We start from the raw sequence: 24,811 nt of genomic DNA on the forward strand, positions 1-24,811 counted from the left end.
CCAAAAAGCGCACCGTTTGGCTCCACAGTCGGCAGGTGTCTGAAACCAGATCCTTGACCACAGACGAGGAACAGCGAAACGGGGAACTATCCAGTCGTATGGCTAATGTTTCATTCATTAACTTCCATCGATACCTTCTATCAAATGCACACGCACTAATGTTCACCAGGCACACGCTAACATTTTGCTCGGTAATCATGAGAAAGCAGTTGCACGACAAACAAGTCTCATTAGGCATTTTTATACAAGTGTTTTATTCACAATGTTAACGGGGGAGGTCAACGTGCCGGTTAATTTACTCTCTGGCTGCTTTGTGCTCAGAGCTGACAGACTCTCTCACACACACACACACACACACACACACACACACACACACACACACACACACACACACACACACACACACACACACACACACACACACACACACACACACACACACACACACACACACACACACACAAAAAAGGGTCCAGCCTTTGTAAAATAACAAAACCCATGTTTGTCAATGTGAAAGCAGAATATGAATCGTTGTCATAATTAAAGTAAAAAAGTCTTTAAGCTGGAATTAATAGGAGAAAACAGGATGGGTGTTTTCTGAATGAGCAGCATTGTTCCACACACACCTATAAAATGGACAGTCAGTATTTTAACACTTTTGTCATGCCCTTTTACAAATTTTAGGCACTGAGATTCAACATTCAACACAAACATTATGACGCACACGAGGCACAAAAACAAAACGTGACATTTACAGACAGGATTACAGGAGAAACACGGCGTTCTTTCAGACTTCAGGACGGTTTGGCTCTGAACATGCAGAGAAAGAAACAAAGGAAGCCAAGCTTCATTTCCTGAAAAAGGCGTTGCGGGTGATGCTGTACAACAGGTGATGAGGCTTTCGCTTTGGAGGTTCAGCCAGTGAAAACACCTGCTGCTGAGGCACGCTGGTTGGGATGGTGATGTGACGCTGGTGAAGTGGGTGAAGGTTTTGGTGCAAGTTTTGGGGGTGTGGGGGGACAGAACCAGAGTAACCAACATCTAAAAGGTGCAAAAAACAAAAAAATCAAAAACAAATGAGTACGTAAAGCAAATTATACAAAACAATCTTTTTTCTTTTCTTTTTTTTAGAATATGAAGTCAAAAGCAGCTTAAAATAAAGAAATATTTTGTCCTTACTTTTGATCTTCCCCTGTTTGGCCCTTCTGGCATTAACAATTGCCCGTCTCCTTTGCTCTTCGCTGATATCAATTCCTGCCAAGGGACACACACACAAATGCACCTTCAGGCCAAAATATTTACTACCCACTTACTCAGAAATCTTTTTACCCTGTTCACCTTTCACTTGACATCTCTCTACAGTGGCTGCTTGTATTCTCAGTGAAAGGAATTTGGCTCGACTCACCCATCTCCTGGTCCTCCTTGACTCTGTGCCTCTCCTTGGCAAACGCTTGTAACCACCTCTGCTTGTCCTCGGCCTTCCTGCAGCAAAGCGCACACATAAACTCCAGAGTGGAGGCGTGGCGCAAGCGCATAGCGTTCTTCAGGGTCAGTCCCAGGTCCGCGTCCCGTCCGTCGGGCACGTCCACCACCTCAGTCTGGTCCATATCCAGTCGTCCACGGTAGTGAAGCAGGTCTCTGCGCAGCACGTCTTTTTTACAGTAGACCAGCTGATGGTCGAACAGGAAGAAGCTGCGCTGTTGCATTTTGCCTTGCCGGACAATTCGAGTCAGCTCACCGGAGTGGATCAACTCTGAGCTGCGCTCTAACACATCAGGTCCCTGGGACAACATGTTTCCAAATATATTCAGTCAAAAGATATGAGGCAGCATACATCCAACCCTACACTGAACAATTAGAAACAGAATTAAATGTGATTAGTGGACATATTCACCTCCCAGTGCAATATGGCGACCTGCCAGTGAGCAATGGTGTCGATACTCTCTAGTCGTCTCTTCCTCTCATTGATTAGACTGGCGACATTCTTCATAGCCTCGTATGCTTCGCTCACTCCATTGTGGTCGCTGCATTAAATCGACAACACAGCAGTGAAAACAGGGCCCGCAGATGGAAAAGCACATTTCCATTAACAGTGAAACATCGCTTCAATCTGACTAATGGAACAGTAAGTAATCAGTGAAGCAGTGGGATGGACAGAGCTAACAGTGAAGCTAACAAATAAATAAAATATAATCAGAATTTATTTAGTGACTCAACTCCTTCCCCCATAAAGACAACATCTGACGCCCTCTTTGTTAAACGTTTAACAACTATTACAAGAGGTTCTGGATTTTTCCAAGGTATCCCTGGTAAGCTGATTACCCTCACTAACCTCTAATGCACAGTCATTTTATTCTGGAATATATTAATCAACACTGAAGGAGTTTGTTTATGGCCGACACTATGGAATGCATGCTACAGGTTTTTAAACAGTGCCTGAAAGTACCTGTGGTCTTTGGGCGTGTACTTGAGCAGTTCTCCTAGCTGCAGAGGGTATTTACAGATCTTCTGGACAGGTGTAAGTAAGAAACCAGCAATAGAGATGTCAATCATCTGCTGGAGGAGGCGACAGGCCTCAAAGAAATGCTTATATTTTCCCAACTTCATTAGCCGCTGCAGCTCAGCACAGGCTGCGGGATGTGTATTACAGTACTCCGAGTAGAGTATGGAGAAGCCTTCCCCCTTAAAATAAAAAGACAAATGATGATCAATCATTCAGACCAGAGTTAACATAGTTAACTAAGAGCATTAAGTGCAGCCACTACCTGCTGGAGAAAGCATGAGCCTATTTCACTGAGGTGTGGCTGGTCCTTGTTGTACTTCTTTTCTAGTTCTCGGAGGAACTGCCTCTGAAACTTGTAGATGTCTTCTATGTTGCTGAAGATGGTTTTCAGCTGCAGCTCGGTGAACATGTCAGGGTGTTTCCGGCACTGGCGGATATAACCCTGAAACATAAACGGCATCCGTGTTTGGGACTGAGAGAAAATATGACATGACAACAGTTCATATACTGGCCAACAGGTGGTGCTGGAAGGTGGAATTTAAAATTCTTGGAAACATGAGTTTGATTATCAGGGATTTTGCATTACTTGAAAACAAGCTTATTACAAATACTGCTGACACTGACTGGAATTCAAGATGTAAATCATCTCTAGATCAAGTTAAGTGCCAATGTGAGGCACTTGGTTTAATCCAGTTGTTTTCAGTGTGTGGAGTGAGGCTGATGCAATCAAGCTGTCCTTTATTTCACAAAAAAAGAAAAAATCAAAAACAAAACAAGACACCTTGGACCATTTTGTCTTTGTTGTTATTGAGTGATGAAAGCTGTTGGATGGTGGGTGGGTGGAAGGTAAACTTTTGTATTTGGAAGCCAGGGTATGCTAGAGTGCTAAAAGTCTGAGAACCACTGGCTTTGCTTTGAAACCCTTACCTCACAAATGTCTTTCAGGTGTTTGATGTAGATGCGTTCCGTATTCATGATTTCTTGAACCACATTGGTTCTCATCTGCTGCCTGTGCTGAGAGCTGTGTGTGTCTCTGGGAGCTGGATCTTCCTGGTCTGCTACACTCTCCACACTTTCAGCACTCGAGTGCTCCTGATTCACACGCACCTGAAACACATTCACCACCGACACAATTGGACCTCCTGAGCATCATCTGAATGATCAGAAAGTCTAACTTCAAGTCGCAAAACATATTCAGCCAATGGTTTCTTTTTCCAGTTGCAAAACTTAAAAAAAATGTTAAAGCTCATATGCAAAGTGGCATAATTACAACAATAGGTACTTAAGCCACAAGAGTCTTTTGAGGTTTAAGTACCTTTATATCTAAGATCTGTCCACATCACTTAGGTAACAACATGTGCAAGTTTAACCAGCTCATGTTCACCAACATTGATTCAGCTACAAGCAATTACACAGCAATCCTCACCTGCCAGTCAAAGAACCTCACCATGGTGACCGCCTGCCTAATTAACACTCAACTGTCAATCAAGTATGGTCACTACAGAAACCAGCTGCACCCCTTCTTCAGAGGGCTGCTGGGGTTTGTTTGGAGTTAAGCCAGTTTGCGAGTCTTTTCTGTGCTGCCAGAGAGCAAACACAAATCAGACACACGGGTCAGGAAGTCCACTTACCCTCACAAAGCTGGAGGGGAACCAGGCCTCTCTGTCGGCCCCCCTGCCCCACCACCAGTCCTTATGTGAGGCCTCCAAGACACGGATTACATCTCCAGCCTTGAAGGCCAGCTCCTGCTCCTCCATGGTCACATGGTCCCAGAGAGCCTCAGCATAAACTGCGTGGCCAGAGCTTATCCACTGAGCAGCGCACAAACAGATAAGATAAACATACAATTACATGCAGGCCAAACCCATGTCTAACATGTAAGATTATGTATAGGCTTGTGGACCAAGCACTGGTTGTGTGTTCTGCTGAACTGAAGCCAGACATCTTGGAAATGGGCGCATTAACATTTGTGCACAGCTGTTTGTGAGCCAGCAGGGTGGCAAGATAAGTACGGCGTCAGAAACTAGAAGCACATTTTTGGAAGAGATCTTTGCAAGTGTTGCAACGTGACAAGATTCCCTCCCTCAACCTCACCTCACTGAGCACAGAGAGCTCCACCCCTGGCTGGAGGTAGGGTGTCACGTCAGTGAGCTCGTCGAAGCTGCCCTCCTCCTCCTCGCTCACGCTGTCATCGAGTGTGGCAGAGCACTCTGAAACACCATCTGCAACATGTATGTAGAGATGAAAACACTGTAGGGACCAGAAAAATCTCAGCAAATTCTCAACAAATGCAGAAGGAAGCCACATACAGAGGAAAGCTTGTGCCTGACTCCACATCAGCAGTTTCCTGCGACACACTTATTGACATTCCTACGACACACTTATTGACATTCCTACACTCCAGTTTTCCCACAAACTAAATTTTTTAATCTCTTGTGAAACACAAACAACCCCAGGGGCACGTTCAGTCTATGAGCGGTGTGCAAAGTTCTGCTGTTTTCTGTTTCCAAGGTATTAAAGAGAATTAGAACAGTATTTAGTTCTTATTGCTCAAAATTGCCTGAGAACTTGGGTAAAATCTACCCTTTCATAGGAAGTACGCATTTTTCAGTATACGTTACACACCTACTGGCATTAAAGAGAGACCAACTGCTTGACAATGATCTCAGCAATTCTGCTATATAAGCGGAGGGACAGCCATGCAAGAATCAGGATGATTGGCTAAATTTGGTTAGCAGTTCAGCAGTTGTAAACAGAAATAGAAGATAGGCCAGGGAGGACTGTTAGCACAAACCAGTTTCACTAATAAAGATGGGAGAACTAAGGCTCAGTTTCCCAGACATGGATTAAGTCCATGTCTTTTGTTTTTCTTTGTCTGGGACACGAGGCTTAATCTATGTCTGGGAAACCTTTCATTAAAAGTCACTGGCTGACTCTATACGTTTGATTTTGCTCCATTTCTTAATTGAAAGAAACAAGACTGGATTATCTTGTGATTTATTAATATCACTTAAGTGATGGTAAACGTAATAAGTACAGCTTCATACAGTCATTATGCTCAGAGGTAGCTAAATGAAAACGAGGGGTTTCCTTTAAACTGTTCAACAGGCTTTAAGGTGCGTTTGCTCTACCTTAATGGTGCAGCAGCTGCAATGTTTGAACACCACCAACTTTTTGTTACATTAACACAAAACAGCTCTCACCGCTGAGCACCCTGTGGAGTCTACGGCGGCCTACGCGGTCCAGTCCGATGGGGGTACTCTGGGAGAGAGCGGAGGGGCGAAACCTGGCAGACACTCCTCTGTAAGGGGGCACCTGATGGGAAGGGATTGGTGGTCGCGACAACACCTGCAGAGAGGGCGAAAATGAAAAAGAAAATTGTCACACAGAACTAACAGATCCTGCAAACTCTTGACAATACTGTGAGCAAATATAATCATCAGCTGCTATTTATTCTCCCCCATATTCTCTGAGTGCTTTAAGTATTACAAAAAGAAGTGATGCCTGTGTGCATGTATTTGGTTGAGATACAAAAAAGAGTCTTTATGTATAAATGGTCCGTTGAAGCATGACAATATATCAAACTGGAGAATACGGGTGATGTGTTTTTGTTTTATTATGCCTGATATAAGTGTTTATTTATTTTGCCAGCCTTCTCCCACAATTAATTCAAAGACTTTACAGCTGGAAAATAAAAGAAACATACCAAACCACAATATTTAGCAATTCTGCCCACTAAAAATTGCTTGTGTGCCTTTGCAATTTTACCATAGACCTTAAACTTCTACAGGAAGACAGACAAGCCCGAAGCTGGTACACCAGATTGGGAACAGATCTGCAACTTTGTTAGTGATTTCTTCTTCCAACTTTCAAAGAGATGTGTACCATGAATTCTTCATCTAGGGTCAGACTATCAACACGGTTCTGTTGTACGTACCACTGTGTATTTTTAGGATGGCATTTAGAAGATTCAACAGTGCCAACAGTGATCTGATTCTGCTTAGCTTTTTGAACACACCCAGAAATTTGACAATTTAATCAGATAGCTTAGCAATGATTTTGCTCACTACTTGTCTTAAGCATCAAATTTGCCTCACTCTGATTTTGTTTTCTTCCCCAAGATCAAGTTCAAGTTCATGGGTTGCTACTGTGACACAGTGGAGGACATCCAATTGTCCAAATGGTCTGACTTTACTTTGACTTTCAATCAATAATGACCAAATTCAAATCAGGTCTTGCTTTTACTTTAAATGGACAGAGTAACAACAATTTTTAAGAAAGAGTCAAAGAAAGATCTATAACCAATGAAAACAACAAAAGTTTGAGGACTTTTGCACAAAATGTATAAAACCTGTAAAAGCTTACAGAGGGAAGGTTGTCTTCCTTCAGCTCAGCATCAGGAGGGAACAGATCCACTGGTCCTATCACAGAGATGGGCCGCTGCCTCCTGGCCTGAATGTCCCCATTCATGCTGGAATTTTCAGGGCTCTCTCCGTTCATGTATGCATCATTACCAGTGCCGTCTTTACGCTGCAGTGGATTTGCACTCCTTTCCTCAGAAAGAAGCTCTCCGACTTCCTCGGGGATGGAATGTTTCCTGGAAAGCAGCTGTCCATAGTCAGAAATGGGCCGTGGTCTCGAGCGCCCCCTTTTTTGTCTGGACTTGACAGAGGATGTTTCCGTGGTAGGTGTGGCTTCATCTGTGGGAGATGTGGGGGATATGGGTGACTCTGAGGCGGATGATGGAGAGATAGGAGGTGTGCTGCTGGTTGATGGGGAGAGCTCCTCCGTTTGAAGAAGAGCTTCTCGTCCTTGGTGGTCTGACATCACCTGCGAGATCAAAGCAAAAAGTTGGAAACTAAACTGACTTTCTCTTGTTCTCCAACCTGCACCGGAGAACAATTATCTACTAGGAAGAACATCTGTTAATTAGAAACAGAACAAGTTACTTTCAGCTGCTCCTTTATTCACAGAAGAGGGTCGCCATCACGGGTAGCTCCTCATGTTTGATTTTGCAGTTTTTAATCCGCCTATCCTGAAGGGCCAAAATCACCCCAAAGCGATTTTTTTCGTCCATCCCCAGATCAAATTAGGAACCCGTTGCTTGTTAGATGAATGTGTAAACCACTACATTAGAGAGTAAAATTAAAAACCATAAGAGTTAAATGCAGAAAGAGCTTTCTTGGAATCAGAGCAAAGCTGTTTCAAAGCTTTATCTCGTGAGAAAAATTTTTTATTAAGTGAAAGGACTCTTGTTGACGCAGTAAGAGGCTCAATATACTGACCACAATCAAACCAAGGCTTATCATATTCAAACAAAAACTGCAGCAGAAATTGCACCAATACGAACAAATAGATGTTATCACACTGCATGCATCTGAGCAGGTATCGTATATTTAAGAGTCCATTATTGGGTAAGAGTTACCCACGGTGAAGTTATTTCTCCAAATCTTTTTAGCCAGCAAAGCCAAATCTCACCTCTTGCTTTTCTCGATCTGGGTCCGGACCCCGGCAAATACACTGGAAGGGCACACAGTAGGCTAGCACCATTATGAAATGCAGACTAACACACAGGCTGGCTTGTGGTCCCAAGGCCAAGTCCTTAAAAACTTAAGTCCTTAGGTTTTTCAAGCCAGTAACAGCCGCTCGATGTCTGATGTAAACAAATCTGTTTTCCTGTTCATCTTTCAGGAGAAAATGTCATCCATAGGCTAAAAGTCATCTTGCTAAAATTATCTCTTAATGGTCCTGTCTACTTGATGGTGCTGCTTGCTGTTCCAGGCACAGTGCTCATGGCGTTGGACTTTGTTCCACTGGGCTGCATCTAGAGGAAAGGGGGAGAAATGAGGGCTGTACGCACTCATAGCCTCCAACCCTCCCACAGCAACAGGACTTGCTGCTTTGCGCAAGGGCCACTAATCATAAACAAAGCCTAATCATTAACTCTCTCAGCTCCTTCGGCGTGCCTGTCAGCATGGAACAGCTGACTTCACCATGTGACTCCGCAGCATCAGAAGTGCGCAGTCACAACTGACAGAAAAAAAGCGGTGTGAATCGATGGCGTTATTTATTTGACACTCAAGGGGACTTTGGACAGGATAAACCTCTCTCTCATTTTTTTCCTTTTAGCATGCTGACAAGCCTCACGTCAACACAAGTACTTATCTCAATTTGCTGGAATCCTGCCAGATTCAAAGATCACTCTAAAGTTGGAGAAGTAATATTTCACTTCCCAAGACAAGGGTCAAAGTTGTTCAGCTGGCATCTATAAGTCATCACTCAGTTCTGCATGATAAGAAATTGAACCTTTCTTCTGTCTTTCAGCACTTCTTTAAACCCAAACAGTCATCCTAAAGATATGAACCCCATGCTCTTCTGTGCATTGATTAAGAATCTGAAACATGCTTGTTCTTGAGCAGTAGATTTATTTATCAATAACCAGCTAAATAATCAACAGGCGAGTTGCACAAAAATAACATCCTAATTATTACTGTTCGACAATGTGTTAAAAGGTATCATAGCTGTTAATGAGCATGAAAAAAGAGAGACACATACACACACAAAAAGATATTACTTCAGGTTGGACTTCAGATTTGCAGCCTTACCTCATTTGGTGATGCGATGCCCTCAGTCTGCTCTCGTTGCTGTGAATGTTCTCTTTGGCTGAATAGGGATGAACTGCATTCTACCATCTGTTTATAATCACTTGTTGTGGCTATAGCCGGCGACTCATAATGAGCAGAGATATCAGGTAAAGTCTGCTCTGTTGTCTCGGGGGGCTCCCAGAAAGGGGCGCTGATAATCACCTGGTGGGGTTGTGGGTTGTTGTTGTGTTCAGGCTGGGGATGGACCAGAGGAGTGTGCTCGACAGACGTGGCCTGGGCCGTGACGAGCATGGGCCGGCGCTGTCGCTCATTGGTATGTAGGAAAGGCACACGGCGAGAGTAGTCATCATGGAGGCGGCTCGAGGGGGACATGGGAGATAGAGATGCGGAACTCGGGGAGGGACTTCGCCTGCGTCGCACAGTTAAGTCAGTCATGCTGCCGACTAGCTTCAACATCGGTGGCTTAGTCTTAACAGGGCTCTTCTTGCGTGTAATACCTTGGCCCCGGAGATCAACTGAGGAGGTGCTGGAGGTCCTTTCGATGTTTGTTGTCCCATTTGATAAGCTAGTCCTCAGGAGGTCTTCCTGTGGGGAAGGAGGACCTGGAGATGGCGCTTTACGTCTGAATAGATGGAGGTTCTCTGCACTTTTGCTCAGTCTGCTCAGCACCTTCACATTTGTGTTGTCACTCGTATTCTCAGTTTGAACATCGAGCTTTGATGTCTGATCTGATTTCTGAGTGGTATTTGCATTGCTTCCTGCTTTTCTCCCATTCCCAGAGTCAAATAAAGTGATGCGCCCCGCTCCATACGCTCTCCTGATACTCCTGGACAATCGTGAATTGCGCGCGAGACCATCCCCATAATTATCCTCATCATCGTAGTCATCATTATCTGAGCCGTACTGGCTTAACAAAGCCAATGTTTGGCTTGTAAAACTTCCATTAGAAACAGTATATCCTTCAGTGCTCTTTGAATGATTTGCTAGATCCGCTACACACAGATTAGAATTATTTACAACTGTGCCATTAGCCCTTTCGTGATTGGGCAACGGAGCATTATCTCCATCAAGGTTTGATGCCCCTCTGGTCTGAATACCCTGAAGCACAGACGACCGCAGTTTTTTGAAGGAGTCCACAACACCTATGCCTGAAAGTCCGCTGCCTTGAGCTGAGGTTGGATCATCTGCATTTGGACTTTGAGCAGTGACGGCACCCTTCCTTGAGTTAGAAAAAAGCCTCATAATTCTTGAGGAGTAGGGCTTTCCTTCAGGCTGACATGAAACTGAGCTGGACCAAGCAGAGGAGTTGATAACATTCAGTTTGCTCTCATCAGAGTGAATACCAGCACTCATTGGTTGCACCTGGGCACCATATCCAGACAGCAGGTATGGGACTGCACTTCTTTCAGAGTGGTTCTGGGATGGATATATATCACTGAGGGGTCTGCTCCGGATCAGTGGGTCATTTTTTGTATTGTGGAGTTGTGAGAGAGGGTCTTCGCTTGCAGACAAGACCCTGTCCTTTTGTCCTGCCTGCAAAACAGAGTTTAATTTAAAAATCTTTCCATTTTTCAGTGCTTTTCAAAGTTCACAAGAAAAAAAAAATACAATTAATAATCAAATTAAGTTTGATCAGCTCAAATAAAATGAAAAGACTGTCACCTGAATACATTCTAAAGCTGTGTATCATCTGCGGTTTTTGCCTAAGAATAGGAGAAGTGAATCATTAGGAGTGTGAGATTTTACTGAGCATGCCTCATGTATTTGTCCTTGATGCTGTATTTCAATGTCCAAGGCAAACTGAGGCCCAGGCTGGGGGTGGTGGTGGTGCCAAGTTCAGCTTTACATGTGTGTGATTCAGGACAGAGGCTAATGCAGCTGAGGCTTTGAAGTGGGGCTTTGTGAGCGTGACTAAGCAATGAAGCCCGCTAATCCATTGTGATTAATGCAATAAATTGCCCAGTTTTCTCCCGATTGCATAGAAGATGAGGTGATGGTGATGGTGAAGGTTGTGTGGTCTTCAAATCAGTGACACTTTTCACCTCATAGCACATCATACTAAATCTATAGCTGAAATCTGAAATATTTCATGTATAAAATATAGAAGTCTCAATTTTATTTAAAAAATGCAAATGTTTAGTATTCTTTTCAGTCACAAGTAAATAATGATTTTACAGCACAATTTTCTTCATTTTTAATATATATATATTATAAACTAATAAATAACCAATTATAACAACTGGTTATACACTGAGACCAATGAAAGTTTAATAACAGTTGAAAAGAACCAATTTATGTAGCTGTTAACATACACAGATAGTTATTCATCAAATATAAAATCTACAAAAATATACTCATTATAGTTAGTTCATTCATTTTGCTTAGGAGAGCTCGTATGCATGCTTTATTGTTTTACATTCGTTACACTAAAACTATCTAAACAGAGGAAAATGTCAAAAATAGCCAACATGATTTACTCTTAACAGGATGAAGACAGTCTTTTATGGTTTGAAGAGAGCACTGCCTCCAGTTTTTGCTGCATGCGCATGCAGGGAGTTGCAGGGATCCTGGAATGCTCCCACACTCCCTGGCTGCGTGCAACGTTAAGAGCAGATGAGCTTTCTCCGTCAACCCCTCAGTGGAATCTGCTGTCACTTCAACCAGCTTGCTTCATCGCTATGAACACTTATGTAAACACAGAGCCACCGCTGCCAAGCACCGCTGCTGACAGACAGTAAACACCCCCCCACACACACACTCCTAAACAATGCGCTGCTTTCAAACTATTGCTGAATTGTCTTCTTGTGCTTTCTCCTCCACAGCCACTGAGGAATCACGCAGAGCACCAAAGTGGGAACCCCCCCCCTCTCCCAAAAAACAGACAAGATCGATTATTCCATCTACTTTCCAAGCGGAAAGATAGGAGATAGGGAAAGAATGTCTTCAGCCTCTGCAGCTTGTTTTTGTTTGGAATACTCACCTCATGCTATCAGCAGTTCTAACAAATGCCCCATCCTTTAGTACCTTTATGCCTTCTTCCTGCAGTAGGACACCAACTGTCACAGGCCAGTTGGCGTCGACTAATGCTTGGCAGTGGCATTAGTCAGAGTCAAGCTGACACAGGTGGCTACTGTTTCACATGCTGGCAAAACAGGCTTTAATCATCAACAGCGTGTGTGCAAGATGCTTTTACATTGCAGTAAATCTACAGTAACCATGACTTTTTACTAGAGCCTTTTGCTGCATACATCAAGATAACAATGTTAGCTTTGATGTAGATATATATTTAAGACCCAATAGCAATCCACACTTTTGAGGTTGCAACAGGAAGAGGATCCTCTGCCAAAACAAACACGCGGCGCTACCTGCCGTCGGGACCCCTTGGGAATAAGGAAGCAGCTGAAAGCAGCATATTACAGGGGAAATATATAACAGGCTATTTTCATAATCAATTAACAGCTGACATTAAATTTCAATCGGACTTACTAAACTTTGCTGCAGTTTTGTCGCATTAGTATTCTAAATTTCTTTAGGGTGTTTTAGGGCATCCATACATCCATCACATATTGCTTTCTATATTTATGCTTTTTATTTTGCGTTAATACATCACATTTTCTATGAAAAGGTTTGATACGCACCTCCAAACACATTTTTTCTCAGCTTTAACAAGTCTTTGACTCATGCTTTATCTTTCCCTTTAAGTTAGAGGAAATATTGAAACAACAAATCCTGCCAGTAAATACACGCCTCATATGCATGTCAGAACAACCAGGCAAGCAGTACTTACGTACGCGCTAATAAATCACTTTCACAACCACAAACTTGGTTATGCTGCCCGAGTACCAGAACCACTGCTTTTCTCCAGCTTCCTCTTGCTAATCTGTGGATGGGAGCGGCACACTGGGGCCCTGGTCCAGAGTTAATTAGGAGCTGAGGGAGGATCTCCCCCTCCTCACTACCACGAAAGGCGGCCAGCTGGATCCAGTTTCAGATTAGACTCCCAGGATGAACATGCATCCACATGCATAAACACAAACATCCATACATGGGCACAAGCAAAAATGCACTTCAAAAAAAACACACACGTGAGGATCCTCTCCTGTAATGTATGGCCTTCGTGCATAAGCTTAGATACTTGGACACTCCAGCACACATACACACAGAGCAGGGAGAAAAGCTTTGAAATGACTGACTCCCTTCCTGTTTGGCTGGAAATCTCCAGCCGTCGGTTATGTAAGTATTTACAAGAAACAAGCATAAGAGACTTTCTGCCCACAGTTCACCTCTGCAGAGGTATGTCCCCCCCCCCCCCTTGGCTAAGCTAAAACTTATTAAGAAGACAAAATGAAGTCAGCATTAAACTGCAAGACCACCAGACAGAAGGTATCAAGGGAAAGTCTGATTTTTCATTTTCTTCTCTCCGGCTTAACCCTGAGACAGACATTACCCTGCAGCAATGTCACTTTACTAGTCTTCCATTTGCCTCAATGAAAAAAAGCTGTGAGGAAGAGAAGACTGTATTCCTCTGGATTGAACAGATTGGCTGATTAGCTAAATCGGTGTGCGTAAATGGGGTTTTGTGAAACGTAAGCTGAGCATATGTTGAGTGCAAGAGGAAAAAGTTCAATATATTTGTCTTTCTCTTGTTGCGAAAGGATTTTTGCAAGATTAAGCAACTCTTGACAAAATTCTGTATGTGTATATGTGACTATATAGTAAAGTCCTTTTTATGCTTTTACCTGGACTTTTATTCTGCTTTCACGCTGAAAAAAAAAAAAAAAAAGCATCAGCAAATGGACTCAGAAGGAAGTCTGCTGTGTTTGGGATCAGTGTATAGATGTGGGAGTGGGTATAGCTTGTTTCTTTTCCATTCCAGGCATAATCTGATTAGAGCAGCTCTACCACTCTGTGTTCAGAACTGGTTTCATCTATAGGCCGATAAAGAAGATCACCAGGTGATTCGGCATTGACTGAGCGACATCTAAAGCCTGTAAATGCCCCCCAGGATTGCATGGCGCAGGGACACAACACTGTAAATCTTTAGTATTTGATGTGATTATGAAATACACAAGAGCTCATTCCTGGATCAGCTGAATTTAATCTATGAGTTCAATTTAAAGGTTAAAGTCTTGCATCCATCTGTGACCCAGTTCCTCATTTTTGATCAGGTCATATGGAGGAGAATTGAAGAAGAAACCACGCCCATTTTCACAGAGCGTGGGAAGTACAGGTGGACGCCAAAGCAGGGAGTGTCACCACTCTCACACAGGCAGCCACTTACTCACCTGATCAAGTGAGGACTGTCATAGACACAGACTGCCAGAAATCTAATACCACACAGTGTAAAAGGCTTAGTGAAGACAAAACACCACTGAGCCTGGTTTCAAGGGCCAGCAGTGTAACCTGACAGCACCGCAAGCCACAAGGATGGACCATTAAATGAAAACAGAAATGTAAAAATGTAATAAGCTTTTTTAAACTACAGAAAGACGAGTTGTAGGCGTTGTATTTTATGTGTCATGAGATCTGGAAGAGAAAGCGGACTACAGTAAAATTATATTGTAGTCATTTGGCTCTGCTGTAAAATTACTGTTCAGGCCCACTATAAATCAGAGGACTCTGGCCTGCGCCTGATTTCACCTCTACAAGTGTCTGTGTGGGACCCAAGTTCATTAAATTGGAGTAAACTCTCCTGCAGCTCAGTTAGATCCGCAGCAGAATCTAGAAAACAGGGAGTCACGAAAGGGGATTACATCGAGCACTTTTTCTAAGCTCATAAAGAACTCGGGGCCTAACTGCTTATTTATTTCTGCATTAATTAACTTTCTTCGGCTCTTTGTAGTTGCTGGCCCTCCAACTCCCCCCTCCTCTTCCTCCTCCTTCACCAACTCCCTGCACAGCCTGGCATCTCCCACATCACTATAACAACCACGGCTGTAATGCACCACAATAACCCCCCGCACCCCGGTCCCATTTCAACTGGTAGCACAACAGAGAGGGTAAACAAAAAAAGAAAAATCACTGTAGCTGTAACCCAAACCCAAACTTCTAACATCAATTATTAAAATGAAGAGTACCAAAACTTCTGCTCACCCTGCTCATAGTCGCTGATGTTGTCCTCCTGACCTTTTCTCTCTCACGCACATCAACGGAGCAGCTGTTGTAGTTATTTATCCATGGTGTCGGAGCAGTCTCTCGGACTTCCAGGCAATCGCTGTGTCGCTCCCTCGCTCCCCTCGCAAAAACATATCGCTCACAAATAATTGAGAGAAAAAAATAGTATGGCAGCTACCTCCGTTAACTAGTCACCCCCCGCAACATACTGAGACAAATGGCTGGCTGACTCCTTGAGCTAGCACCTTAAGCTAGCTCAAGCACGGCTCCACTGATAAAACTTGTGAATTGCGCAAGCTCTGTAGTTTCTGATTTCGCTTTCACCAACCGGCAAAACTCGTTGGTGTGCAAGCGACTGCGATGATAAACACTGAATCATGAGGTTTCTCCCGACCTAACTCACGGGACGCTCCTAATGTCGCTGGTGACTCCAAGTTAAAAGAGAACTCTCTTGGAGGACCGTGCTGGCGAGCATCACTAATGCACTTGTTGCTGTGCTGTTACAAGGGGCGGGGCCATCGGGAGGTTAAGCTCGAGGTTAGTGGTTGACCACAGGGCGACCATTTTGGTTTGGAGCCAATCGCAATTCAGTAAGTCGTCACCACCGCAAACCACGCCCATCCCAAAGCTCTTCAATGAAGTTAGACGACAGAAGAAAATGCTTCACCTAGTTCCAGCGTCTCTCCGACGACTAAAAAAGACTCGGCCTTCCAGTTGGTGTTGCACTGTCTTCCTCGTGTCATGCCAAGCAATTATTGTCACAGATATTTCTGTACCGAGCCCATCCCAAAATACCAGAAGAAGAAAAAAGAAGGGACTGAGTGATTGTCGCTCCCCTTTGTTCTGAGAGAGTAAACAGGTTACAGAAATAACACAGAGCACAGTCAACCTTTGCACAGTGTTTAATATCACTGTTTGTTTTCATGTGATCAATGCTCACATGTCAGCAGAATTTCATGTCCTAAAAACAAAAAAGAATAAAAAAGAACGCACGCAGAATTTCAGAAGTGCTTGGAAAATCATGATGTTTAATAAAAGTATCAGTAGGTGGTGTAAAAGCACTCAAACACGTGTCAAAGTTTCCTATAAAAGCTTTTAATGAAGCAAAGAATGTAAAAACAAATTCCTCTTTTGATTGCTATATCTGTTATAGAGCACAATAATACTGGGTGACTGTCATCCGTGTTAATGTTTAAGAAGAATTTTGAACCAGCTTCCTTGTGTAGTTTAATCTACAACAGCCAGTTCAATCTCAACAACACCCTCACTTGCTTTACATGTAAAATTTGATGAGCAGTGTAAATGCCTTATACAGAAAAGTGTGTCGTTAGCTCGGTGGAGAAGGAGTCACACAACAGCATTAAAATACGGAAGTGAAAATTCACATTTATACAGTACTTGAATAAATTAGTTACATTTTACCACTGCAACAGGCATTTTAGACTTAAATGAATGTTTCTTCCTGTTAAAATTGAGTTTTTCCGTCCCACTGTCGCCAAGTGCTTGCTCATAGAGGCTGTATGATTGTTGGGTTTTCTCTGTATTGTTGTTACACAATAAAGCACCTTGAAGCAACTGTTGTTGTGAGTTTGTGCTACATACATAAACTTGAATTTCATTTAATTAGAATTTGTTGACATGTGAAATCCTACTGACTTGTACTGTTCTTCTGCATTTTACTGTTTCTAGTCATAGTAATTATAAATGATCCCTTAATTAAGCCTCAAAGATCAAAAACCCAGAGAAGGTAGTGTCATCATCCTCATCAGCAAAGAGCCCATTAAATGGCTCTCCTCCAACCACCTGCAACCACACCTTGTCCCCGACCCCCAGATGCAGCACAGCTCCCCCTGCTGCCTGGTCCTCGCTGCCCTGGTAGTTGTCAGTGGTGTGGATGATTTTTGCACCGTTCTTCACGAGGGCCACTTTCACATTTCTGGAAAATACAGTGATGTGGTACGTGAAGAAGTAAGCACCTGCTGCGGAGCAAGTGAATCTCCCTGTTTGTGGATCGTAATGATTCTGCTCATTGTAAATAATCTTGTCAAACCGGATCGGTGCATTAGCTGCTGGAAGTTTAGTTTGAGCACTGAGTCCTACGGAGAAAGCACTTTTGGAAACAACAAATTCATCTCCCTTTTCACCCCTATCGCCCTTTTCACCTCGAGCTCCTCTATCCCCACGATAACCAATGTTTCCTTTGTTACCTGGAAAACCCATGTCCCCTTTGGGACCTGGCCTGCCAGGTGGTCCCAATGGCCCTGGAATGCCTCTGTCACCTCGGAGGCCAGTTTCCCCTTTTTCACCCTGTGGTCCGGGTGGCCCTAAACGTCCTTCAGGTCCTGGAGGCCCAGGCAGCCCAAGCTCTCCTTTATTTCCTTTGAGGCCAACAGGCCCTTGCACTCCCTGTGGTCCCATTTTCCCAGGAAGGCCCCTATCTCCATTATCTCCTCTTTTCCCCTTGAGCCCTGCTGGACCAGTTGCACCTGTAAATAATAAGCACACAATAAACCTTCCTTGAACTGTAGGTATGGTGTTTACAGTGCAGTAACATATTGCAAGTTACATACAGTGCAAACATATTGATAAATTACATTAATAAATGACAGTGGTTGTGACTCCATTTGCAGATAAATACACATATAGGTGCACACAGTGTATTGTAAAGACACATACCAGGTTCCCCTTTGTCTCCCTTGTTCCCATGATTGCCTGCTAGCCCAGTAGGTCCAAGTTCACCTTTCCAAGAATGATTGATGAATTATAATGTTATTATAAACTGTGAAGGTGGCACCTAAAACATGCAAAAATAAATAAATAAATAAAGTTTCTCTTGTAAACTTACCTCGATCACCTTTGTCACCGCGGAGTCCGTCGCGGCCATCTCTGCCAGGCATGCCATTGTGCCCGGGATCACCTGGTATTCCAGGATATCCACAGACACAGCCTTTACTTTGGGTTTCTTGCTGTGCAACACATCTGAATGCCAAGACAAGGAGCAGTAAAGCGATCCTAAACCTTGTCTGCAACATTTTACCAGTTTTACCTGTCTATTGAAATCAATTTCCCACAACAAATAAGCCTGAAGTCTCAATCTAATGCATAGCTAGCCTTGTTGCAGCATGTTTAACTTAAAAGCTGATATGCACAATGAAAGAAGAAAAGATATCAGCTACAGAAAACACAAGCTGAGAGAGTTTCAGACGAGAGTGACCTTAGACCTCTCAAAGCCATTGGTCTCTTTGTTGTTTTTGGTTTACTCATTGAGCCTGCCACACTGGTCACACATCACCTCTTTTAGATTCTTCTCCAGTCAATCCAAGGCTAATAATAAGCTTACACTCAAAGAGTCCTTGAGGGCCAGACATGCAGAAGGCCACATAGTTGACATGAAGTGCCTATATAGTGAAGCAAACAAGATATTAACCTTAACCAAATAATTACATATCGAGAATATATGCTGCCACACCAGAAGATACCAAGTTTTTTATTGAGCAATTAAATAAATGGTTCTATGAATGGATTGTAGACTGGCTGTTAATAGCAAACTAAAATGTCAGTTAAAGCATGTATTTCGCATATGTGCCATTTAACAGCCAAACAGATGCAAGCAAGTGACCCCATAAACTGGATCACTGAAATAAACGTGACCTTTTGTAGTCTAAACATTACATACCAGGACACTGCAAAAAGGCGTCACTATAATTGTATTTTGTTAAGTATCAAAATGGACAGAATAAAAGGATATGAAGGTTACACACACTTTGAAGTAGTTCTAGTCTTTGTTCTTACAATGGTAAGATCATCTATTAAAGGGCGTTACAGGAGCAGGGAGGGATTTAATATCTGACTGAAGTCTACTCAGCAAGGCAAAGGTTTGCTGGCACACAGGCTTGAATCAGAAACAAGCAGCCTAATCATTATGCTGCGCAGCATATGCTTTATTAGATTGTGTACAGTGAGCAGAGAAGAGAGGGATGGGCATGAGGGAGGAGCTGGAACATAAAACCAAGATAAGGGGGGAAAGAAAAATCCACCCAACACCCTGAGTACACAGCAGTTGCTCAACTTTTGCTTTGTAAAAACTGACACAAATACCTCTTATCATACTGTACTTTATTTTTTTTAAATAATTCTTCTTACAGGCTTCCAGATATAAATATATTTTAAAAATATAATACACATAAAAGGGCACATTCAAGCAGTGTAATCAACTGGCATCAGAGATGAAAACTCCACTGTCGTACATGTTGGCTACTGCACATTTACTTGCTTGTTGCGCACAAAAGAGACACAGTACAATATGTAATCTAACAAACAAATAACAAGGGCATGGCTCAGAATGAATGACTCTCATTTATAATTTGAGGCCAGTATTTCAGGACCCAGTCTTTGTAGTCCCATAACCAGGCACCACGTGAGGTTGATTTGGTTACAGAGGATACTGCAACAAGTCTTCAGACAAGATAGCAGAGACATCGTCAGTCATTAGGTTCCATTAGGTTTAAGGCTAAATAATTACAGGGTAACAGTAGCCATCCTAAAACAAGCAAAGAAATGTAAATTAGTGTGTCGATAATTAAAAATGCATAGCATACGGCATGCTCTAACAGTGGCTTACAGTACTTCCGTAAATATATGTACAACTCTGATGACTTGCATTGTATAGAGATTTTATTTAAACACTTTGCAAGACTAAACCGATGCTGAAACACTGAGTTCCACGTAACGTAAACATCTGGACCTGAAAAGTAACCAAATGGAGTTAAGAGTGATAGTTAGGAAACAGCACGTGAGAACCTGGGAGAAAGGAAGGGAAGGCGAGTCCAAAGAAGGAGAGCTACAGCATCTGACATCATTTTTTTCAAAGTGTGAATAAAACACTGTCTGGCAAAAGCAGCACTTTGAGGGAAACTGAGGTTAACGTGGCAGGTGCTACGAAGCTTAGGAAGGTTTTTGGGGCTACAATATTTGTGGTGGAAGGTCTGGAAGCAGAACAGCAAGGGTAGTAATGGGTCTACATGATCTGACGGTGCATGCCATAGCCTGTCATACCAGACTGGGAAGCCCCACGGTTGCTGCCCATTTGGAGGCCAATTAAACTCTGTCCTTGGCGTAGCTGCTCTTCGGTGAATTCTCTTCGGTACCCCTGGGCTTTCCTGAATAGAAACAGCAATATGGTTACAGGATTAGCTGTGTAGTTGTGAGGAAATTGAGTTCTTTTTGTTTTGTTTCGCTGCGTATCCACCTGTGGAACCAGTCTCTATCTCCTCTGTATTGACCGTCGTCTTTGGTGACAGCCAAACTCCCCAGAGCCATTAGGGTCCTTTGGACTGCTGCCATGTCTTTTCCTGTAGCCAGATTGTAAACATTTTGTAAATCATCTGGTGACTATTACATAGAGTAAACATGACTGCATCAGAAGATAGAGTTTACCCTCCCAGAGATCTACAGTTTGAAAGACGTCAGTGGTTGTGACTCCATAAGCTTCTGCGGCTTGCAGGAACTGGGAGATCTTCTCCATTTGTTTAAAGGCCATCTGAGTCTCTGGGATCTTTTTGATGGGTTCCTTCCCCCTCGGATAAAGGCTGTTGATGAGTCTACAGAGAATCTGGGACAAAAGAGGTCAGGAATCTGTATTGACTGTCATCAACCAACATACTGACCATACCATACTAATGACTCATGGTTCTTAAAGGAATAGCTTACCCAAAGACATTGTCATTTGACACGCCTAATCTAATGTTGACATTTTTGCTCTGGGTTGTGGGCTTATCTTCCCTTTTCAATTTGTACTTTAGTAACAGCTTAATATCAAGAAGTGTGGTCTCTGGAGAGGAAGCAACCCCCCTATTCCCCCCAAACCCACTGCACTTTGAAGTAAAGCTGAGAGTGTCTTCTAATTCACAAAAAGTCTGAGTCACTTTGCTGTGAACATGCAATGGCTTCTGATTGCATTACACTCTTATCTCTAGGGTTAATTATTGGTTCAAAAATTGATGTATCTGCGTCATATGATTGCTTTCTCTGAGAGTTTTTTTAGCATTAGAGTCAGCTAAAGAGCATGGCAAAAGACAGCACAGTGAAGGGTGCACTGGTAAGCATCTTCACTGTGAAGATAGAGGAGTTTTTAAATCAGAGGCTTACAGAGATCAGTATAGCCATAATAGTTAGCAATTTTCAAATTGCCGTTTGCTATCAGTGACTTATCAATAACACAAAACACAAGTATTTTTTTACCAACCTAATTGCAACTTAGCCAATAGTACATAAAAAAATTCTAATAAAAAGAGAATATTAATATATTTATATTTTATATTTTTTAATATATAAAAAATATAAAAACTTTTTTTTTTTAGACTTTTGCCAACCTTGGGCTCTTTAAATCTCACAGAGCTATCCTAAATTATTTAAGGTTAGCTTCTATTTCAAGCAGAAAACTATGCCGCAGACACTCACTGTTCCATCCATCAGCCATTTCTGGAAGTTCTGCTTTCCCGGCTGTGGTTTCTCCAGGTTTCCTCCACACTGTGCAATTATCCAATCGACCAACCTTTGCTCCAGGTCAGGATCATACTTCTGCTCAATCTTCTCCTGCACCTCTCGACTCAGTCCGTAACTAGGCCCTCTGTTTGCCATTGTGGGTCTCCCAGGAATCTAGTATGTATTTTCTATGCAGTGTGCAATTTGCCTGAAGAGAACAAACGATTTCATCATCAATCATTACACCAGTGCAATCTTCTCATGTTATATTTTATGTTACCATTTTGTCTGATCTAAATCAATTTTCCATATTGGCTACAATAATCTTTTAAACAAAACAAAATGTTAATGTTTAGATAACAGTCATATTAGCACACGTCTCGCTTCCCATCCATCGGTCCACCCAGAGACATCTTTGGAGCCTCTAGCACAGAATGGGTGTGGTCCTCTCACTGCCGCCCCGAACAGGGACAAGCCCTCTTATTGCTATGGCAACGATGAATCTCGTTTCCGGCACACCGAGCGCAAAGATGCGCTGTACTTGATGTCCGTTCAAGTATAACCTCCGCGCAGGCAACATGACGTAAATTAAATAATCAACTGTATTTTCACGAAAAGTTTATACCCCTTTTTTTTTCATTTTTAAAAGGGAGCTTCCAACAATATACAGAAGTTCACGTTGCGCTATTTTTAGCTGCAATAGAGTTTAATTTAATTACGTCAGTCCTCTTTTACGCATAAGCGTTTTGGGAATACATCACCTGCCGTTCACTGCATCGTTCACAAAGTGCGCAGTAAACTTAAATGTAATGCACGAAACATAAAGTCCCGTTACCTGATAACACCATGCCACATTGCTACGCATTCTGCAGCTTGTTAAAACAGAAAAGGAGCCGTCCAAAGCTCACATGGCAGCCGTGACGCCGCATTGTTTGCATATATGCATTATATGCTGCAAAAGTCATGCACTCACAGCGTTTTTATCGAGGGGGTGAAAAGCAATGATACACTTACTACTGAGGACAGCAGGGAGAAAGGTCAGATTCGTCCCGTATCCGATGCGTTAATTCCGCTGAGCTAAAGCTGAGCTGAGGCTGAGGATGCTGAAGTGCTGAAGCATCCGTGCTGATGGGACGAGGCTGGACCTCACTTTGTCCGGGAGGAGCGAGCCACTGGTTTTATATGGCAGCTCCCCCGGGAGGTGTCCCCAGAGTCACTCTCAGCACAGACTGCGACGTGACTGCGTTCCCGGATAGTGGTCACTGTAGTGCACGCTCAGCTCATTCGGCATTGAACGGATCCTCGTCAAAGCAGAGGCACATGATGGTGTCGAATCAAATCTTTGAACTACCGCCTGCGACCTTAAGGCAATAGTAGATGGAGATCATAGCAAACAAGATAATCCTCTTTTATTTCATCATAGCTGATCAGTTGGCAGCTACACTGACTTGCTCAACAACAGTTGTCTATGTTGTTTTCTTTAAAGTGCTGGTCTACCTCCTGGGTTTCTGCACAGTGCAGACACTGTTTGATTTCAGCAGTGGGACCCATTCATTATAGCTAATTGAATTTGAGCTTTATCTTGGATGAGCACCGTGGTTCAACTTGGACAGTGTTCTTTTTTACTTGATCCAGCTACACGGTAACATAACTAAAATATGGGACACTTCTGTCCAAGCAGGAGCAACACAGTAAATGTAATTTATTAATACAGTCACAAGCTGACATCTGAGTTTAGTTTAGGCATGCCAGATGACTGGATACCCAGCTCAGCCATAAGTTAAAGGTCACTGCTGCAGTTATGTGGACCTGAGAGCTCCCAAGCGGTTGGTTTCACCCCATTGAGCATAGAGCACCCAGTGGCCAGTTACATGTTAATAATCAACAGCTCAGCGGCTCCTTTCAGCAGGCCGGAGTTATGTAACAGAAATGTTGTGCAAATACAAAGAAACCAAAAACTCTTGGTTTCAGCTCGCACTGACAATTTACATTGTACAAGTATCACTATATTCTTAACCCTACTTAGTAATGGTGCTGATATACGTTCGGGTGTGACTTTTTGTATTTTCCCCAGTTAGACAAATATATAGATAAAAATCCTCTCTGACTCTGAATAAACTATATTTTCCAACTAACATCTCCCAGTGCAATTTATTCTGAATACACCTGAATGCAGCTTTCAGTTGCTCTTTGTCACCACATGTTGCTTGTGCCATCTGTGTGTGCACTTTCACAGACTTGAGACCTGCACTCTAGTGTGCAAAGGTTTTATTAGCCAAAACGGGTGAAAAGTGATTAAAAAGGCACAGGAAAACTGTGTTTCTAAGTAAAGATGGAGGAGGGAAGGAGGGGAAGAGACAGCCAAACAGTAAGAACATCGGCAGAGACAGCAGCAATGGCAGACCTAAGAACGGCTTACCAAACGTAACACTTGATACCATAACCTGGAGCACATACAAATGCAACCTGAAGATACAAGGGAACAGCTAGCAGGAGGGCTCCCTTACAATATAGTTTTCAATTTTCCGACATGTTGACATGATGAAGTACGGGATGAAAAACATAGATGGATAAAAGGTCATATTTGGCGGTGCAACATGCCGTTGTTTGGTAAGATCCTTGAGGGTTGACTTCCCAGTTAACAAAGTCATTATCTTTTAATCTTAGGAACATCTCGGGCTCACTTCCCTATTCCTTACTCAGACCATAGTGGTCAGCTTGTCGATGAGATCGTCAATGGTGTAGACCATAAGCTTGATGTCGTCCTTGTCAGACATGCGGTGCTGGCCATGTCGTCGGAGGATGACGTCCACGTCGGAGCTGAGGACACGCTCTGCAACCTGCATGGAGATGTGCCAGGGGACGTCCTCGTCTTTGAGCCCATGAATGAGCCGCACGGGGCAGGTGATGGGGATGGGACTCTGGAGAACACAGTGATTTTCTGCCTCACGCAAAAAGTCCATGCTAAACTTGTAAACACCCTCCTCCGTGTATTTGGTGGGTATAGTCCACTCCCCCTTGGCCTCAAACTCCTTGCGTGTCTGCATTTGAACACAGAGATATCACACTTAGATGAGAAAATACTTAAGAATTACACATGTTATTG

General features: G+C 43.0%; 4 protein-coding genes across 8 annotated transcripts in view; all 4 read right to left on the reverse strand.

Annotated features, from left to right (window-relative positions):
• Positions 1–262: 262 nt before the first annotated feature.
• On the reverse strand, positions 263–15,694 carry spata13 (spermatogenesis associated 13). 2 transcript variants are annotated; one of them, XM_063483824.1, is made up of 13 exons: positions 15,202–15,694; positions 9,109–10,641; positions 6,869–7,333; positions 5,707–5,851; positions 4,598–4,725; positions 4,135–4,314; positions 3,431–3,610; positions 2,766–2,945; positions 2,447–2,682; positions 1,895–2,024; positions 1,406–1,781; positions 1,180–1,254; positions 263–1,041 (listed from the first exon to the last, which is right to left on the reverse strand). In XM_063483824.1, exons 1-13 carry the CDS (start codon positions 15,208–15,210, stop codon positions 848–850), a joined length of 3,831 nt encoding a protein of 1,276 aa, XP_063339894.1. In that variant the 5' UTR covers positions 15,211–15,694; the 3' UTR covers positions 263–847. The 2 variants fall into 2 exon arrangements, with proteins under 2 accessions (XP_063339894.1, XP_063339895.1); XM_063483825.1 differs by lacking the exons at positions 9,109–10,641; positions 15,202–15,694 and adding an exon at positions 7,982–8,286.
• A 1,244-nt stretch (positions 15,695–16,938) lies between these two features.
• Positions 16,939–18,254, reverse strand: c1qtnf9 (C1q and TNF related 9). The gene is made up of 3 exons (XM_063484080.1): positions 18,068–18,254; positions 17,899–17,961; positions 16,939–17,708 (listed from the first exon to the last, which is right to left on the reverse strand). Exons 1-3 carry the CDS (start codon positions 18,252–18,254, stop codon positions 16,939–16,941), a joined length of 1,020 nt encoding a protein of 339 aa, XP_063340150.1.
• A 914-nt stretch (positions 18,255–19,168) lies between these two features.
• tagln3b (transgelin 3b) lies at positions 19,169–23,730 on the reverse strand. Of its 2 annotated transcripts, XM_063483696.1 has the most exons (6): positions 22,720–23,730; positions 21,682–21,913; positions 20,659–20,833; positions 20,471–20,573; positions 20,278–20,381; positions 19,171–19,762 (listed from the first exon to the last, which is right to left on the reverse strand). In XM_063483696.1, exons 2-6 carry the CDS (start codon positions 21,859–21,861, stop codon positions 19,704–19,706), a joined length of 621 nt encoding a protein of 206 aa, XP_063339766.1. In that variant the 5' UTR covers positions 21,862–21,913; positions 22,720–23,730; the 3' UTR covers positions 19,171–19,703. The 2 variants fall into 2 exon arrangements, with proteins under 2 accessions (XP_063339767.1, XP_063339766.1); XM_063483697.1 differs by having other exon boundaries at positions 19,169–20,381.
• Positions 23,731–23,954: 224 nt separating this feature from the next.
• abhd10b (abhydrolase domain containing 10, depalmitoylase b) overlaps positions 23,955–24,811 on the reverse strand; it is a 78,428-nt gene continuing 77,571 nt past the window's right edge. Inside the window, exon 8 of one of the 3 annotated variants that reach the window (XM_063483693.1) lies at positions 23,955–24,746. In XM_063483693.1, coding sequence (XP_063339763.1) covers positions 24,405–24,746 — 342 coding nt within the window. In that variant the 3' untranslated portion in view covers positions 23,955–24,404. The remainder of the gene's footprint in view (positions 24,747–24,811) is intronic. The other 2 variants (XM_063483695.1, XM_063483694.1) reach the window with 2 other exon arrangements.

This window comes from Pelmatolapia mariae, linkage group LG9 (genome assembly GCF_036321145.2).
Source record: "Pelmatolapia mariae isolate MD_Pm_ZW linkage group LG9, Pm_UMD_F_2, whole genome shotgun sequence".
Classification (NCBI taxonomy): Eukaryota; Metazoa; Chordata; class Actinopteri; order Cichliformes; family Cichlidae; genus Pelmatolapia; species Pelmatolapia mariae.